This window comes from Xenopus tropicalis, chromosome 2 (assembly GCF_000004195.4).
Source record: "Xenopus tropicalis strain Nigerian chromosome 2, UCB_Xtro_10.0, whole genome shotgun sequence".
Classification (NCBI taxonomy): domain Eukaryota; kingdom Metazoa; phylum Chordata; class Amphibia; order Anura; family Pipidae; genus Xenopus; species Xenopus tropicalis.
Genome location: NC_030678.2, coordinates 23,359,254 through 23,378,379, shown reverse-complemented (window position 1 = coordinate 23,378,379; position 19,126 = coordinate 23,359,254). Strand labels below are relative to the sequence as shown.

At 35.0% G+C, this 19,126-nt stretch overlaps 1 protein-coding gene across 3 annotated transcripts in view; it reads left to right on the top strand.

The window, feature by feature from the left end:
* The window catches only part of cadm2 (cell adhesion molecule 2), a 958,543-nt gene that overhangs the window by 868,901 nt on the left and 70,516 nt on the right, over positions 1 to 19,126 (top strand). For 2 of the 3 annotated variants that reach the window (XM_031895846.1, NM_001005713.1), the window contains 1 exon segment: positions 14,740 to 14,853. The exons of the other annotated variant lie outside the window; for it this stretch is intronic. In XM_031895846.1, the coding sequence (XP_031751706.1) occupies positions 14,740 to 14,853 (114 nt within the window). 3 annotated transcript variants of the gene reach the window in all.

Genomic DNA, 19,126 nt, shown 5'->3' with positions numbered 1-19,126 from the left:
ATGGTAAAAACATTTTTGTGGTTACATTGTAAAACCAATATTTTGATATAATTAAAAAGTCATATTTAATATTAATCTGAAAAATATCTTTCCTAGAACTACTAAGGTGGATAGGTGGGGGGGTACGGTGGTGGGGTGGGAGCCAACACAAAGAAGGGTTAACAGTAGCAAGCACTAAAAATGATCTTTCTTTCCAAATGGAATTACACCTGGTGATCTGTAATGGATTGTATTTCATGCTGACAATTTCATTCTTCTGCTGTACTGCTTTTGAGCATCTTCTTTTTATAAGCTGTTTCACTCAAAAAGATAAACAGACAAAAGCACGGCGAGAGAGAAAGGAACAGAAAAGCAGCCATGTGGAGAGGCATGCTGCCTAGTAACCGTCTAGCCCTGTGGCAAGCATACTCATCCTTGGCCGGGAATATGCAAATAGTATGCTGGCTGGTTTTAAACTCCAATCTACAAAAGTATGAAGGTCACACACACCACACTAATTAACACCCACGCTGATATGACACATAAAACTGTGACCAAAAAAAAAGCTGAAGTATTTGTACATATTCAACTTATTAACCTTTTATATTTGAATCTTTTGAAAAAATGTTTTTATGTCTCTCTCAGTCCATCAAATGCCATACACATACGAGAAAGCAGTCCAACATTTGTATTAATGTAAAAATGTTCATTATAATTATTATGGGGAAGATATACAAAATATGAGATCGTGGAGTCCAGAGAATTTCTAGCAGTTAGCCCCCACATACTTTCCTGTAAAGTACAATTTCATGACTGTATAGTGTTTAATATTAATAATTTAATATGTCATTTCATTATAATGTGCTTGAGTGATTGTATTTTAATATACTGAGCTTACTGTATCAGACCAGATATTCATCAGCCTTAGAAAAGCAATGATCCAGACCAGTGTTGGACTGGGAAAAATAGTTTGGCGAGTGGACCTATGGTGGTATGTGGTGGACAAAACCTTAGACCATAGGTCCACTCGCCAAACTATTTTTCCTCCTTTCCTCACCCAACCTCTTTATTCTCCTAATCTCTTTTATCTCCATGCTAGCATCTATGTTTCCATCCATTTCTCCTCTTCGTTCCTATTCAGAAGTAGGGAATGATCATCTGGGCCCACCGGGAGTTTTCCTGGTATCCTGCTGGGCCAGTCCGTCACTGATCCAGACATTGAAATCTGTCCACAGGAACAGGATCAGTGCCGGACTGGCCCACCAGGATACCAGGAAAACTCCCGGTGGGCCCTGGTGTAAGTGGGCCCTCCTGCTCCTGACCATTTGGTCTGTTTCATGGTCATTCCCTATTTCTGAATCTTGGATCTTTTGAGTTAAGGCTGCTATTAATAAGCTAAGCTTTGGGGTCATTGGGAATGATGCAGAAAATTAGGTTCTTCTGTCATTAATGCTGATTCTCCTTGGCTGGCTATTAAGTTATGTAGAGTGCAGTGGTTCTATAGCTGTCATGTAATATCAAATGGAATGAATTACTAATAAACTTTGTTGTCAGTCAGTCCCTACACTTTAAACATTCAACTGACAGCAGCCCCTAAAGTTTGCATTGAATCTGCAGGAAATAAATTGGGGAGCTACTGGGGGATAGTAAAGAACTTGATAAGATAACATGAAGCATATCAAGCCTACTTCTTTGTTAAGCTTTGGTTCTCCTTTAAGACAAGGTAATAAATTAGCCATACATTAAAAGTTGAGCAATGCAAGTTAATGGGGGAGATTCAGAAACATTTTTTTTATGTTGGAGCAAATCATTCCAGTGCAAAAAAAAGAGCTTTTTAAAACTAACCATCATTCCGACTTGGGAAAAATAGAGATTCATAATAAATAAGCCCCTTAGTTATGACATATTCAGCTGATTGTATTGTTTTGCTATTAACATTCCGTTCACTGGCACAAACCAAGGTGCACAGTTCTAGGTTCACAGGTCACAGTAAAGAATCTTCAATTGAATTTTAAGATAAAAATATATGGTCTGTACTTGAATTTATCACAACAGTAAAGCATATTTATTCTCTTCTACCTTGAATGTGTCATCTGGTTCCAATAGTCATTATTCTATTAAAAATGTAATGAAAGGACATAGTTATATAGTTAAGTTGGGTTGAAAAAGACGAAAGTTCAACCCCCACTGCACATATATACACATATTTATAATGACCTATCTATCCATTCACATGTATAAACTTAATGTACCAATAATTATTTTAATTGTATATTTTAGTATCACAATAGCCTTGGATACTATGCTTGTTCAACTAATCATTCAAGTCCCTTTTGAAGGCATTAACAGAATCTGCCATCAAACATAATATTGCAGAACGTTCCCCAACCTCACTGCCCTTGCCATAAAGAACTATCTTCTCTACTTAAATGTAAAGTTCTGTTCCTCTAATCTAAAGGGGTGGCCTCCCTTTAAAAAATTGATCCCTCTCCCTTGATATCTGTCTATAATCCCCTGTAATGTACTTGTGAAGAGAAATCATGCCCCCCTACAAACACTACAATTTAGTGTATAACTTGCATTTATATTTACCACCACTCTTAGTAATCAATCCTTCAGTCAGTTCTCTATCCAAGTACAAATATTATTCTCCAGGCCAATATTTCTTAAATTAATCATTAACATTCTTTGTGATGCTGGATTAGTTGCTTTAGCAAAGTCTAAAGAGATCACATCCACTTCTCACCTCCTAATAAAAGACAATTTAATTGGTCTGGTAAGATCTGTTACACAAAAAACCATGCTGGAACAACGTCATAGTATTGTGATCTTATCAACAATTACCCCTTCCAAAAGCTTTCCTACCACTGATGTCAGACTAACAGGCCTATAATTGCCAGATTGAGAACAATTTTTTTTTGAATAACAAAACCACATTAGCAATTTTCCAGTCTCTCGGCACCATGCCAGACCTCAATAAATACTAAAATTAGCTACACAGTTTAGGCAATCAAAGAGCTAAGCTCATTTAATATCTGGGATAAATACCACCTGGTCCTGTACCTTGGTTTACCTTTACATGTTCTTTTGAATGCCTCCTGAGTGACCCATACATCAGTAGTTATATTACTAGAATTGAGTCTATTAAAGGGTTGGTTCACCAACTTTTAGTATGTTATAGAACAGCCAGTGCAAAGCAATTTTGCAATAGGTTTTCATGTATTTACTTTTTTGTTTTTAAATTGTTTGCCTTCTCTCCAGCTTTCAAATGTGGGTCAGCCAAAACACTATTGTTCTGTAAAGCTTCAATTTTGTTGTTTTTGTTACTTGATATCTATCTATCTATCTATCTATCTATCTATCTGTCTGTCTGTCTATCTATCTATCTATCTATCTATCTATCTATCTATCTATCTATCATCTATCTATCTATCTATCTATCTATCTATCTATCTATCTATCTATCTGTCTATCTCTCTCTCTCTCTATATATATATATATATATATACAGTATATATATATCACTTATTTTTCTATTCAGGTCCTCTGCTAGTCATATTCTGGTCTCCTATTCAAACCACTGTCTGGTTACTAACCCTAGCTACCAAATAGCTGCTGACACTCCAGACTGAAGAGTTGCTGAACAATAGGAAAATAATTAAAAAAAACCACAAATGATAAAAATGAAAAGACCAATTGCAAATTGTCTCTGAATATTACTCTCTACATAATGCTAAAAGTTAACTGAAAGATTAACAATCCCTTTCAAAAAGAAACCTTGTCATGCTGTTAGTTCCATTCTATAATTATGTAAATACTATTTTTACTTTTGTTGATCAATTGAGTTAGAATACAATTAGAATTTTTTTGTTATGCCATTTGTAAAATAGCTGAGGAAATGGGCACTAAACTTGAGGGTAGGCAAATCAGCACCTTGGCAGGATCCCATTGCAACCAAGTACATTTTTGCTTTCATTGTTATAAAATGTTTATCATTGTTTGGGTTACTGCCCAAGTCCACTATGCTTATCTTGGAATATAGGGTTTTTTCACATCCCTAAAATATAATAAGGCACTCCTTGGCTTTGCTTACATACGATGCTCAGAACTATCATTTTATGATTTATTCACCAGAATAATAAGATATTCTGAACCATATTTTTTTAATAGAAGTTCACACAAAAACTTGTTAGGAAGTGGGATATTAATGTACCCATCTGTAGTTTACAATAACCCACACTCCATCTGTAACATAGAGAAATATTGCTAAAAGCAGATTGTGGCAATGATAGTACAACAAAATGAAAACTTTGGTTTTTGTTAGTTTTTAGTTGAATGGAATCTTAAAAATAAGTTTAGCTTATGTGTTTATTGCACCTATATACCAAAAGCATTTTTTCACAAATAATGCAAACCCTTCATTAATGGCCTAATGAGTTACACCACAGACTGGACTTTCAATCCCCACACAGATTTTATTTTTAGAAATTGGAATAAACTCATTTCCACTTTTCCATGTAGGAAAAAGTTGCTGAAAAGTTGTGAAACTGCAACTGCAACTTTTTTTGTATTGTCGCATAAAAAAACAGCATCAAAAATCCGAAAGTTTCGAAGCAAAAGAAGAATCCTCCAGGGAAGGGAAAGGACTTCTGCCATTGACATCTACATGATCTTAGCTGGTGAATTGTCGCACATAACTTGAAAAAGTTGCAACTTATTCCTGTGACTTTTAGCTCTAAAAAATCTGAATTGGGGGGAAGAAAAAGTAAATTATTTTTCTGTACAGACTTGGTGGTTCTACTTCTTGCCTTGGTCTTTTTCATATTCATCCACCCTCAACTGACCTTCCCCCAGTGCAGTCTATTTATACACCCTTGTCCAATTGATATTTTACCTTTTTTTTTACAAAATATTTCCGAACGCTTGTGCAGGATAAATTACACCTCCCATGGAATTTTACATTTAGAAACCCATAAAAATGATGAAAAAAATGTTATGATAGCATTTTCAAAAGTATATTTTGTAAAGCATGTTTACAGTAAAATAACATCTACTTGGTTTGAATAAATGTTGTAGAAAAATAGTAAGCCTGCCACATGTTTTCCACATGTTCAGTTGCTCAGACAGAACACTCTAAAGCAGTGGTTGGCAGGCTATTTCAGTTCAAGCCCTTGTTGGAGCTTCAACCTTTCGACTGGGGCCTGCTAAGCTTATTACAAGGTTACAAAAATAGGCAAAATTCAGTGTATCAGTCAGTCAACCACAATTCCAAGTAAAACAGAAAAACAAGTTCCCATATGTCACCCTAATTGACCTACAAACTGGGCTTTAAAGTATCTAGAATAGCAAAATCGTCCCTTAACTCACATTCTGGCTACACCTCCCTTGGTCAGCCCCATGATTTGGGAACCACTATTTCAAAGGATGGCCATGAATTTGGCTTACTATATATATATATATATATATACTAGATACTGTACTGCTTCACCCATGCATTCTTAATAACAATGGAATTTGTAGTTTTCTAGATTTCAGTCCTTGATGAGAACACTGTAACATTTGGTATATTCATGGTTTTATTCTGTTCTAGTATTCAATCATATTTAATCTACAGAGTTGTGTGCAAGGCTAAATTAATAGTTGTCATGAAAACAGAGGTGTCCCAGTCACAACTCATGTCATTTGCTTGTGGCCCCAGTCAAGTAATAAAATTTCACCTATAGCAATATCAAAGGATGGATTAATGGATGTGTTTTGCCAGAAAAAATTATGCATGTGTATGAGTATCATACACCTTGGAATGCATTATCATCTGTTAATTCATTTCTTTTGAAATTGATAAAAAAAAAAATAATACCCAGGCTACCCTTCTTCTAAACCACTTTAACTATTACTTTGATAAAGAGATTTTATGGACAGTTGCAAATCTGATTAGGGTTATTAAAAACTTTTAGAGCAACTAATTTGCTTTAATTCAGCTTCTAGAACATTATCTCATTGTTAATACACAGAGTAGTCATGCTCTGTTGGTACAATATTTGTTTTCTACAGAGCAATTTAATAAAAAAATACCTTTATCATAAAAATCTAGCTGTCTAAAAATGAATTAGAAAGAAGATTAATGTAGAGTTCAATATGTTTTCTGTGTTAATATATGTCCAATTGCTAATTTTGTTCTTCTAAATATATAGACATATATGATCATATATGTGTAGGGGTTTACCAAAAACGGGCCCTTAGGACAGGAACCCCTAGGACAGACCACAGGGTGGTGCTGGGACACAGGGACACTGGGATGACTGGGTGCTATATAGTTAATGGGGAGGACCCCTGTAGTTCGGGTTATGACCACAGGGTGGTACATAGGCCCATATAAATAACGCAGCCATGTGCTGTGGGGAAGGTTAGTCCAGGGACTGCTCCAGTAATGGAGTGGGTGCCCCGGGCACAGTTCTGATATAGGAGTTTTGTAATAGATCGCTCTAGGAGTGATATGTAGAGTAGCCGAGGTTAGAATGGGCGGACATGGCCCCTCCAGGAGTAGTAAGCGAGGTTAAGACCTCCCGGCAGTACATCAGCCGGAGTGCAGGGAATTAAGAGGCTAGGGAAGGTGTACCAAGGCACCACCAGTCCAGGAGGCCGGATCTGAGGATGCCCAGTGAGAGTACCGGTGTGGGTCCCTGTGGGGTAACGTCCTAGCGTGAGTACCGGGGGAACTCTATGGTAGAGTGTCTTGCCATGAGTACCGGGGAGAGCCCCTAGATGGGAACACATGTCGGGAGTACCGTTGGGTAGGCCAACAGGAGATGGTACTCAATGAGATGTAAGGAGATATGCCCTGCACTGTATACTATGGTTAAGCTGCTCCTGGAGAGGTGTCCGTCCAATAAACCGTTTCATTTACTTTATTCATATAACCGTGTGGTGAGATCTATTAGTCCGGAGGGGCACACCAACATATGAAGTTCCCAGGGGGAAGGAAATAAGTCCCTACCACTATCCCTGGGTGGAGGCACGCCATTGCTGGGAAACGCCTGTCCCCATAGTAAGCGGGGCTCAGGGCTCCTGTAGCGCCAAGTAAAGCAGTAGTACCACAGAATCTGCACAGGTGGGCTACATATGGATTAGGTTTCTATAAAGCATGTTTGCCTTGCCACTCATCTACAGATTACTTATTCCTCGTTTCCATTGGAGTGGGTCTTCATCTACACTAGATGCACCTAGAAGGAGGACATTCTCCAGAATGCACTTGCATTCTGGAGAATGTCCTCCTTCTAGGTGTATCTAGTGTAGATGAAGACCCACTCCAATGGGAGTGTGTAAATAAAAGAATAAAATAGTTGGTGTCCGTGACCCTGGTAGTTTTTTAAAATTGCATACTAGAAAGATGCAAAATAGGAAGGAAAATACTATACAAAACAAAAACGTGTACATATTGTCCTTCTCAACGATAAAGGTGGCCAAATATCTAAGGTGGGTGTATAACAGTAGAATGATGAAAATAGGACCTGTCGAAGTGAGGACTGCATCAATGAGCCAATGTTATCTCCAATCCAACAGAAAGCTTCTGCGTAGAATGTGAAAAAGTTAATGGAGAGGTTGCATTACAGAGAGTCTAGGGGGTGGGGAGATGGCAAAAACACATAGCCAAGCCAATTCTGTGGAAATATTTATTTCTGTATGTTCACATATTGTTTATGCACCTTTTCTGCATAAGCCCAGCTAAATGAGCTCATGTCAAAAGGGAGGATATATATTTCCTTTAAGATGAAACCACCTTTCTTCTGACCTGAATGGATGCCCTGACATCTGTTAGAAGGATCTGCTGGTGAATAAAGCATCAGAGAGTTTGATTTATGATTCCCTTAAATATTTATATATAATTATCATATCTGCCTGAAGCGCTTCTTCTCCAGTGTAAACAAACACAATTTCACCAACCTTTGCTCATAACTGAGATCCTCTCTATAGCCTTTCTATAGCTAGGTATATTAAACACAAGTTCCCCATGTCCTTCTCCATTAACTATTTGCCTTAGTCCCAGAATAAAATCTAATACACTAATGAGCAGAAATACAAATTATTTTTTCACCAATTATATTATTGCTCTCACAAGTCAACCCTTCCACCACCCTAGGTAGATCTAAATGGAGGACAAACTACTTTTTTTTTTTTAATACTTCATTTCTATGGCACCATCCAATATGAAAACAGTGAGAACAAAGTTCCTAAAGCTGATACAGTAATAAAAGGGTCATTAAAATGTAAATGCATATTGTATTCAGATATTTTGCTACTGTGTATGAAGGTTTTACTCAATTATAGTGTACTTTTAGGGGCATATTTCTAAAAGTCTGTTAAAAAAGAAAAAAAAAAAGAACAAAACACACATTTCTGTGCTCATCTTTAAACAAGCTCTATTCAGTAAGCTTTAAAGTAGCTGCAAGGTATAATATAGAATGCATTTCTGTATTAATATTTACACTATTTACTACATTTTTCTTTCTAAGTGCTGATATAATCTAGTATTTATCTTTGTGAATTGGAATATATCTTAGATATCTGCTTAGAATAGAATTTTAAAGTGGTTATCTATTTGTACTGCAATACACTTTTATAAACCCGATATCCAAAAAGCATAGAATGCTGGGAAGGCCATTTTTTCATAGGGCCAATTTTAAGAAAATAATTCAAATTGATTTCATTATATTTTTTTGTAATAATAAAACAGTACCTGTACTTGAACCCAACTAAGATATAATTACCCCTTATTGGGGGCAAAACTATCCTATTGGGTTTATTTAATGGTTAAATGATTCCCTTTTCTCTGTAATAATAAAACAGTACCTGTACTTGATCCCAACTAAGATATAATTACCCCTTATTGGGGGCAGAACAGCCCTATTGGGTTTATTTAATGGTTAAATGATTCCCTTTTCTCTGTAATAATAAAACAGTACCTTGTACTTGATCCCAACTAAGATATAATTACCCCTTATTGGGGGCAGAACAGCCCTATTGGGTTTATTTAATGGTTAAATGATTCCCTTTTCTCTGTAATAATAAAACAGTACCTTGTACTTGATGGTAGATAAGCTGCACAAACCCATATTGGTAGCAAAACAATTGTATTTGGCTGATTAAGGGGGGCATATACAGTACTAACCATAACTTTTTCAGATCGGGGTATTTTATGCTGAAAAAGTCGCACACCCTTTTGCGACTTTTTCGAGATCTATTATGAATAGATAATAATGGCAGATGTCTCTTCCCTACCCTGTAAAGCTTTTCTTTGCTTCAAACTTTTTGAGGTTTTTTTTTTATTTTTGATGCTGTTTTTTGTGCGACAGTTCAAAAAAGTTGCAGTTATTGTGTGCCAAGTCCAAAAAGCTGTGCTTTTTGCATCTTTTCTGTGACTTTATTCCCTCATGTGCTTTTTCACTTTTGATAAATGGCTGACATTCGTGGAAACGAGTTTAAGCGTGGTTTCAAGAAAACAAAAATAAAACAAGATAAATTTGAGTTCTAGTAAATCTGCCCCTTAATGAATAATTTTACGCAGACTTAAGGTACAGAGAGCCAAATTACAGAAAGATCTCTTATCTTGAAAACTCCAGGTCCCATGCATTTTGGATAATAGATCCTATATCTGTATGAATATATTCATTCAGCTCTTAAAATATGTATTAATATATTAATTCAGCTCTTAATGGAACCCTCCTTATGTCACACCAGCTTGTATGGCTACCAGAACCACACACTCACTTGTTATATAGACACATTTGCTGACAAAAGGACTAAAGGCATAATCAGACATGTTCTGGATTTTTAGCTTTCTTTATTACACTTTTTTTTTTATTAACAAAACAGTAACAGACCTCTAACATCTCCCATATATCTTACTGCACTGGGGAGGGACCACACCATGAGGCAGAAATCACAAGGGGTTTAGGGAAAGCCCATTACAAAGATATAGTCTGGTGAAAAATCTATGCTGATTTAGTCAATGATATTAACAAAGAGATTTAGTTTTAGAAATAATTTATAGTTTTGGTCCTATAAACAATTTCAAGTTTACATATTGCAATCCTGGTTGCATGTTGGTAGAGTCCAAAGACATTTCTTCCTATGATCCATTTAACCTCTGGCAAACCAGAAATATTTCTATGCATAAAGGATATTAACATGAAAATGATTTGACAAAATAATAAATGAAACTTTCTTATATCAATCAAGATGAGGGATGGTTGATAACCAACTATAGCATCTGACTCTGTATATACAGTGGTTATTTTCTTTTGTTTACATAATATAATTTTCTGATTTATTTGAAATTGTTTTGAGCATTATTTATGCTTTAGTTTTTATGATTTGGGATTTTTGATTGTATAGTTTAATACAGTTAATGTACAAGCCATAAGTTCAACAGCTATAACCTCTAGTGGATTGAGAAGTTTGATCTCTGAGTAGGCACGTGTAAAACACAATTTCTTTGTCTACCACTTGTGAGCTTTAGATTCACCGAGATATATTATACAATCACATTCCATGCTTCAGATGTTTGCTTTGTATGTTTGATTTTGTGACTCTTGTACCCAGTCATTCATTCAGCAGCTTCATGGTCCACCTTGAATGTATCCTGGCGAATAAATGAATTGTTCATGTTACTTCTTGTATATATGAACCAAAAGTGGTTGAAATATTGCTTTATTCATCCATAACTTTGGGAGAAAACAACATATTTGTAGCCATGCGATGGATCTCCAACAGCTGATAGAAAGAAATGTAGTCATGCAGTCAGTGTACAGTTACAAATGGTGATTCAAAGGATTAGAGCTTCAAGCCATTCTATAAAAGTAAATAGAGTTGAGGCAACAGTCCAACCTATCCACCTATCTGCCTTTCATTACTATTCTCAAACTTTGAAAAAAACGGCATACATCTGATATTCATTTTGTACTTGAAAGAATAAAGTGATACAACGAGAGAAAAACGTTTTTTTTTTAACTTCAGTCAGTTAGATGGGTCTGACATTTTTAGGTGATATGATGTGAAACTGAATGAGAGGGCTCACAAGGACACCAAGTACTTGCATCCATAGACTTGCCCTGATATTATGTAGATTATATATACAACTGTACGATTTACATGTAAACCAATACAGAACGTCTACTGTTAAAAAATGGCTGCCTAAGACTGCTTTGAGTGCTAAATACATGGCCCAATTACATATCCTTGTTTTTTTTTTACCAAAATGTAGTGGTTTCCCCAGAATTCCAGATAACTAAACACGCCCTCTAGTCTAGCAGTCAATGAAGAGATTGCACTGATGGTTCCTATAGAAACTCTGCTCTAGCTATCTCCTATTTTTTTCTCAAAACGTCATCTATTGAGCTCAGCTTAACCATTACAATGCTCAGTTCAAGCCAGACTTTTTATCAAAGCATTTCTGCCTGTGTAAGCCTGCATTCCTGGCTGCATAAACTTGACAATGCACATGTGCTGTCTGCAGATGTAAATGTCACTGAAGATGTGTAAGTGGGAAAATTACCACTGGGTGAAAGCTGCTATTTGTTTTAGGAAAGTGTGATGGCCTTGGTAAACAGAGAGGATATACCCAGTACAAATGATGAGGTGCGGATAGGGGAGATGTGCCCAACTTATATACTTATATATTTTATTATAGAAAAAATAGGGTTTACATGTCCTTTAATGGAGCAACCACCTGGACCTACCGGTCATAAATTACCCATAATATATTTATTGTCATTTTTAAGTTATCTATGCTCTTTGCAATGAGCGAGCCTTTATTTCCCTAGTTACATTTTTCTGTGAGAGAGACCTGCATTTGTGATGGGAAGCAATTATTCATCATGTACTCAAAGGCATTATTTTGTAAAAAGCAGAGTCCATGATTTCCATGTTAGTCACAGAGCAGACAATACTTTACTATATGAAAATACCATTTAACAGATATATAGTCTAATACTTGCTGTTGTTAAGGTGGTGGAAATTTAGTTTGTCTTAGAACTCTTTTTGCCAATGTCGGCATTTATATTCCTATATAAAGATGTTAAGTAGAGTTTCATAATAAAACACATGTTTTTGTTGTGCTGACTTTGCTTTATTATAGGAAATAAATGGCTCTGTCAATAGGTTACAATGCTGTACCTAGATTCATTGTCTATATCACATCCGTGCAATGTGGGATAAACCATTTATGGGTTTGTAAAATTCATCCAATAACCAATGGCAGCCAATGTGCAGTTAGATTTTCTGGTCCCACGCTGCTAGCCTACAGTAGGTTCATCCCCAGTATTAATTTGATCCTTATGACAATGGGCAAGCCCATGTGGGATTTATGTATCTATGTGGTCTAATACGGTCAGAATAATGAAATTCACTATGTAATGAGTTACTGTGCGCTGTTTGACAAAGACAAATTGTGGCCCATGTTATTAATATTCTTATGCCTTATGTATTAAAAAGAAAGTGTTATAAAAAAGCAAATATTTTATCATTTAATTTCACTTAAACAGACTTTCTTTATAAAAGTCTGCTGCTATTGGCCGCATCCTGTAATCAGTATTTCTATTGCTTTTACTTGTATATATTTAAAAGCCTAATAAGTCTGAATGCTTGACATTTGTTCTGTGTTACCTATAACGGCAAAGGGTCATGCAAGCTTCTGTAAAACATACTGAAGAATTCTGTCATTTGTAGCACTCACTTCTGTATTTACCTGAAGAAGGCATTACAGGTGAAGCATTTATTTAAGCATACAATTTCCATCCCCCTTAGCATGTGTTTATTTTTCTGTTTGTTTCCCACTTCCCAGCATGTCATTTTACTCACATTTGATCTCCACTGTAGAATTCATTATAAATGGCATGGATGAAAGCTTGGTTCTTGTCAATTAAATCCACTCTCTCTGATGGCATTAAATATTATGCGTGGAACGTGATAGTTTTTTTATATACCAAGGAATTTATCCTTTGGTAATTCCACCACTCTGCTATTAAGTATAATCAGTGAGAGTGGTTTAATACCATGCGTTACCAAGTGACTGAATCTGTTTTAAAGGTAATGTGCAACTTAAAAATAAAGCAATGCTATTGTGATTTATAGCCCTACTGTTAATCCTGTCATACATTTTCCTAAATTTAATAGATTAAGTGTTTGTAATAAATGAATATATTGTTTAATACAATGCTTTGAATAACTCTACTTCAGATAATTCCTTGCTATTAATGCTGTCAAATCTGCCTACTAAACTGTCCTGACTCCCTTTATGACAAACTCAGGTATAACCAGAGAGGTGTGATCTCAAATGTCAAGCTCCTGATGGGGATTTGTACAGGTATCGGACCCCTTATCCAGAAACCCATTGTCCAGAAAGTTATGAATTACGGAAAGGCCATCTCCGATAGACTCCATTTTAATAAAATAATTCACATTTTTAAAAAATCCTTTTTCTCTGTAACAATAAAACAGTACCTGTACTTGATCCCAACTAAGATATAATTACCCCTTATTGGGGGCAGAACAGTCCTACTGGGTTTATTTAATGGTTAAATGGTTCCCTTTTCTCTGTAATAATAAAACAGTACCTGTACTTGATCCCAACTAAGATATAATTACCCCTTATTGGGGGCAGAACAGTCCTACTGGGTTTATTTAATGGTTAAATGGTTCCCTTTTCTCTGTAATAATAAAACAGTACCTGTACTTGATCCCAACTAAGATATAATTACTCCTTATTGGGGGCAGAACAGTCCTATTGGGTTTATTTAATGGTTAAATGATTCCCTTTTCTCTGTAATAATAAAACAGTACCTGTACTTGATCCCAACTAAGATATAATTACCCCTTATTGGGAGCAGAACAGCCCTATTGGGTTTATTTAATGGTTAAATGATTCCCTTTTCTCTGTAATAATAAAACAGTACCTGTACTTGATCCCAACTAAGATATAATTAATCCTTATTGGAGCCAAAACAATCCTATTGGGTTTAATTACTGTTTAAATAATGTTTTTAGTAGACTTAAGGTAGGAGATCCGAATTATGGAAAGACCCCTTATCCAGAAAACACCAGGTCCCGAGCATTCTGGATAATGGGTCCCATACCTGTACAACAAATGAAGCTTGAACTAAAACAAGTTGAAAGCAAAGGCAAATCTTTGAACTTCTGCTGTTTAAAGCATTTTTTGATTATAGTTCCAATTTTTTTCAACAAAATGGAAACTCTCCTCTACTTCTTCTCTCCTCTACTTTTTACAATATGTGCAATATACTGTATGACAGCATGAACAAGTATGGTAATAAATAATAATCATGTCTCTTTAGTGTTTGAATAATATGGTATTGCTTTTGAATTATTTTCTTTTCTATTCTGCCTCTTTCTATCCCAAGGCACAAGAAGCCTTTTCCTATTTCTCTTCCAACCTACCCTGAACAACATAGTTTCAATTCAAAAGTCCAAAAGCTGCAGAATAAAAAAGTAAATTTATTGTTAAAAAAAATACAAAAAGTTCAAATAAAGACCAACTAATAACTGTCTTAGAATATCACTGTGGGCATCATGCTGAAAAAAAATTTGAGTTGAACATTACCTTTAAGCATGTCTGAGTTTTTATGTCTACATTAACCATACCAAAATCATTGTTATATTTTTTTTTTTCATTTAAGTTTTGTTTTCATATGATATGACCTTGTCTTTATGTTTCATGTCTCTTTTTTATGTTTTCCCATTGACCAGATGTTCCAAAACCTTTATTTCCAACCACAATCATCCCCCTTTTCACCTCTGCAACAGTCAAAACCAATGTAGCCATGTCAACCCGCACAACAAAATCTGCTTTCATCACCAAAGGTATAGTAAATATTTTTTGGAACATATTTTGCACTAGGAAGATAGCTGTGAATGATAGCGGGAACATCTAAAGCCCCAGACTGTATGTATATTATCTCAAATGATAAGACTAATTTTGTTTGAAAATCTGTGAAATTGGTAATGAAATATGTCTCTTTCTTAAAATCACTTCATCTTTGCCTAAATCGATAATAAAATTTGAAATCAAAGGGTCTTGCGTGACAGAACATCCATATTTGATTAATTTGCATGTATTTATTTTAGTGCAATGGAAAAAACAGTGTGTTTTTCTAGAGTAAATTTCTAAATGGTGTATGATTTGTTTCTCAGAAACTTGCTGCAGAGGTTTTTTTTATTTCAGATATATACCATAGCAAGTTTCTTAATATTTGCCCATTTTAATTTTGTTTCTGGAAACAGGTTATACAGAAAGCTCTGAATTATGGGAAGGCCTTCTCCCATCTTCCATCTTCCTTTTTTTCTGTAATAATAAAACAGTACCTGTACTTGATCCCAACTAAGATATAATTACCCCTTATTGGGGGCAGAACAGCCCTATTGGGTTTATTTAATGGTTAAATGATTCCCTTTTCTCTGTAATAATAAAACAGTACCTGTACTTGATCCCAACTAAGATATAATTACCCCTTATTGGGGGCAGAACAGCCCTATTGGGTTTATTTAATGGTTAAATGATTCCCTTTTCTCTGTAATAATAAAACAGTACCTGTACTTGATCCCAACTAAGATATAATTACCCCTTATTGGGGGCAGAACAGCCCTATTGGGTTTATTTAATGGTTAAATGATTCCCTTTTCTCTGTAATAATAAAACAGTACCTGTACTTGATCCCAACTAAGATATAATTACCCCTTATTGGGGGCAGAACAGCCCTATTGGGTTTATTTAATGGTTAAATGATTCCCTTTTCTCTGTAATAATAAAACAGTACCTGTACTTGATCCCAACTAAGATATAATTACCCCTTATTGGGGGCAGAACAGCCCTATTGGGTTTATTTAATGGTTAAATGATTCCCCTTTTCTCTGTAATAATAAAACAGTACCTGTACTTGATCCCAACTAAGATATAATTACCCCTTATTGGGGGCAGAACAGCCCTATTGGGTTTATTTAATGGTTAAATGATTCCCTTTTCTCTGTAATAATAAAACAGTACCTTGTACTTGATCCCAACTAAGATATAATGGATCCTTATCGGAAGCAAAACAATCCTATTAGGTTTAATTAATTACTATGTGATTTTTTAGTAGATAAGGTATGGAAATCCAAATTACAGAAAAATCCCTTATCCGGAAAACCCCAGCTACTGAGCAGTCTGAATAACAGATCTTATGCTTGTATATGTATAACTAATGTGTAGCAAAAGCACAGAATTACTTTTGCTCAAACAGAAAAGCATTAATAAACATGACCATTATGTAATGATACGTTCCCATTAAATATTGAGCAAAAGGCAATATTTGAGTTTGAGCAATTATCTTGTCCATTAGATCATATCAACACTGTTCTATTTCATTTTGTTGCTGAAAAATTGTACAACTCAGAGACATGCACAGACAAAAAGAAAAGTTATTTGAAAACAAAAACAGGCTGTTATCATGAAAAGGCATTGAGAGAACCCTCCAGGCTTTTGTTAGGGCCAAAATAGAAGCTCATAGGTTGTAAAATTATCAAGGAATATTTTAATGGATTTTGAGCAGTAAGGAGGGACTTATTTTGAACACAAAAAGAAGCAGATGTTTCTCAACTTTATTTTTTTTCTTTGAATGCTATAAAATATTCAGCATAGTAGTGTATGGGGAATATAAGGTGGACTTTCAGTCTTTTTGTTTTTCATTTTATTTTAATAAAGTATTTATTTCCTATGCCGAACAATTCACTAGGAGTATTATTTATTTAGAATGCATTCTCATTTGCTATTTGTTTCAAATTCTTAGGTTAAAAAAACAGAAAAAAGTAATGTTTTATTGATTCCTGTATGTACATTAAAAAATGTATGCCTTATTTTCTTTCACCGAAAATTTATATCAATCGGTTTTACATAGATATTTTTTTTTTAAAACATGGCTTCTCACATTTAAAAATAATGCTATGGAAATGATGATCCATGTTCATATGAAGAGAAGTAGCTTAAAGTGATGAACAAATCTGTCCATTTCACCGAAAAACTTGTGAAAAGACAGGAAAATGGTGAAACGGTAAAAAATCAACCAAACACGGTTTTCATGCATGTGTCTTTGTGCTGATGTGACTGTGCCTATTTTGGTGTAACCACACCTATTTTGATGTGTCCATGCCCATTTTGTAGCAACCATGCTCATTTTGCCATGGCCATGTTGACACGACCGCTACTTTTTTTGATGCACAACAAATTTTTCTGCGCCTAATTTTTGCCGAATTTTTGCAAAACAATTCACCATTGGTGAAATGCGGAAATTGGCTGCAAATCCATGCCTGGCAAAAAAATTCGCTCATCAATAATAGCTTACAATGTGTGTAGTCATTTTCATCCATACATCTCCTGTTATGTGTTGTATATTGGCCATGAATATTTAGACATAATCAAAATCTTATAGGCCAACTTGATTGAATCTAATTAATCTCCTATACTGTATCTTCTAAAAGATGGCAGTAAACTTTATCTTGAGTGACTTCCATACTGTATTTACAAGTGTGTACTTAAATCTGTGGCTATGGTCTTTTGGGTAAGTGCACCACGTTTGAAGGATGCTCAATTTTCTTTTCTAGATACTGAATCTTGAATACTTGTACCTAGGTGGACATTTCAAGTTGGCATCATTCTAACAAATATGTAGCAATATAAAAATACATTTATTAGAGAAGTTGAAGGGTTTTTGGAAATTAATACATACAGTTGTACAATTAAAATGGTCCATTGCTGATGATTCTCATTTACAAAAGTATATGTTCCTGACTGCTTACTTTTTGCAGAGAGATTTGATGGAATTGGAGAACTGGTCAGAAAATTGACAACTGCGGTTCTCTAGGTTATGCACTTAGGTAGAAATTACATAAATGCTCGTTAAACACAAAATCATAGTATGTTTGGGGATTCCTTAATTGAAAAATATTTGTGGGTATTTGTGGATAACAGACTGTGTAACTTTAGGCAGTGTCTCTACAAAATAAAGTCATGCAAAAAAGGAAGCATTAAAGAGATACTGACACCAGAAATTAAACATCTTTCATAACATGAGCTTTATAATTTTGCCATAAAAGTATTTCCTGAGGCTTTTACATTCCCTCTCTGATCCCCCATGTTCCTCTATGAGGAGGCGGCCATATTTGTCTGTTAGCATTAGAAGCTATAACTGACAGGTTGGGAAGGGACAGTCAGGTTGGCAAAACAGTCAGGTTTAGGGACTCCAAGTTACAGTTACTCACAAAAGCAGTCCTAACAGTAAAAAATGATCAACATGACATATAGGTAACTTTTTATGTAGATTCATATTTTAAAAAGTAGTTTTTTGATGTCAGTATCACTTTAACGGGGGAAACTTGATGTACCTTTGTCTTTCTCAATCCTAATTAACTATGTAACATGTTAAAGTGAATTTAAAAAATATATATACACCATAATCAAAATATACAGTATATTGTCAGATGGAACTCACGTCTCTTTTCTGGCCTTGTTTAAGGTTACATGAGTGTCATGTACAGATTGTCATTCATTTCAATAAGTGCAAGGGTTTTGTGTTTTTTTTAAGTCAAAATATACTATATTTTATGGTAGAAGTTATTTTCTTAAAATTGAAATGGCTCTTTTGTACAAGTTAGAATGATTACAGTGCATGCAGAGAAGTTAAAAGGTAATCAAAGCAAAATTACTTGTATGAATCATAAACATTTTTAAGGTGACAGTTCTGTCTCAATGGAAGACCAAGGAAATAATAGTTTTTAAACTATTGAATACTTAGCAACATGGTTCAACTTATTTCTACCCCCCCCCCAAAAAAAATGGCCTTCAGAGATTGGCAATAACCACAAATTAAATGTAGGTAATACAGATGTGGGAAAACATATCAAAGAAGCAGAAAATGAGAATAAGCCATTTTATAGAAATGAGAGAAAAAAGTTAAGTATCTATTCTTTGAAGCAAAATAAAACTTTTGACTGATAATCTTAATTTTATTACAGGTATATAATCTGTTAACCTGTAAACCCAATATCCAGAAAGCCCAACATTATTGAAACACCATTCCATTCCAGTCCATTTTAGGCAAATAAT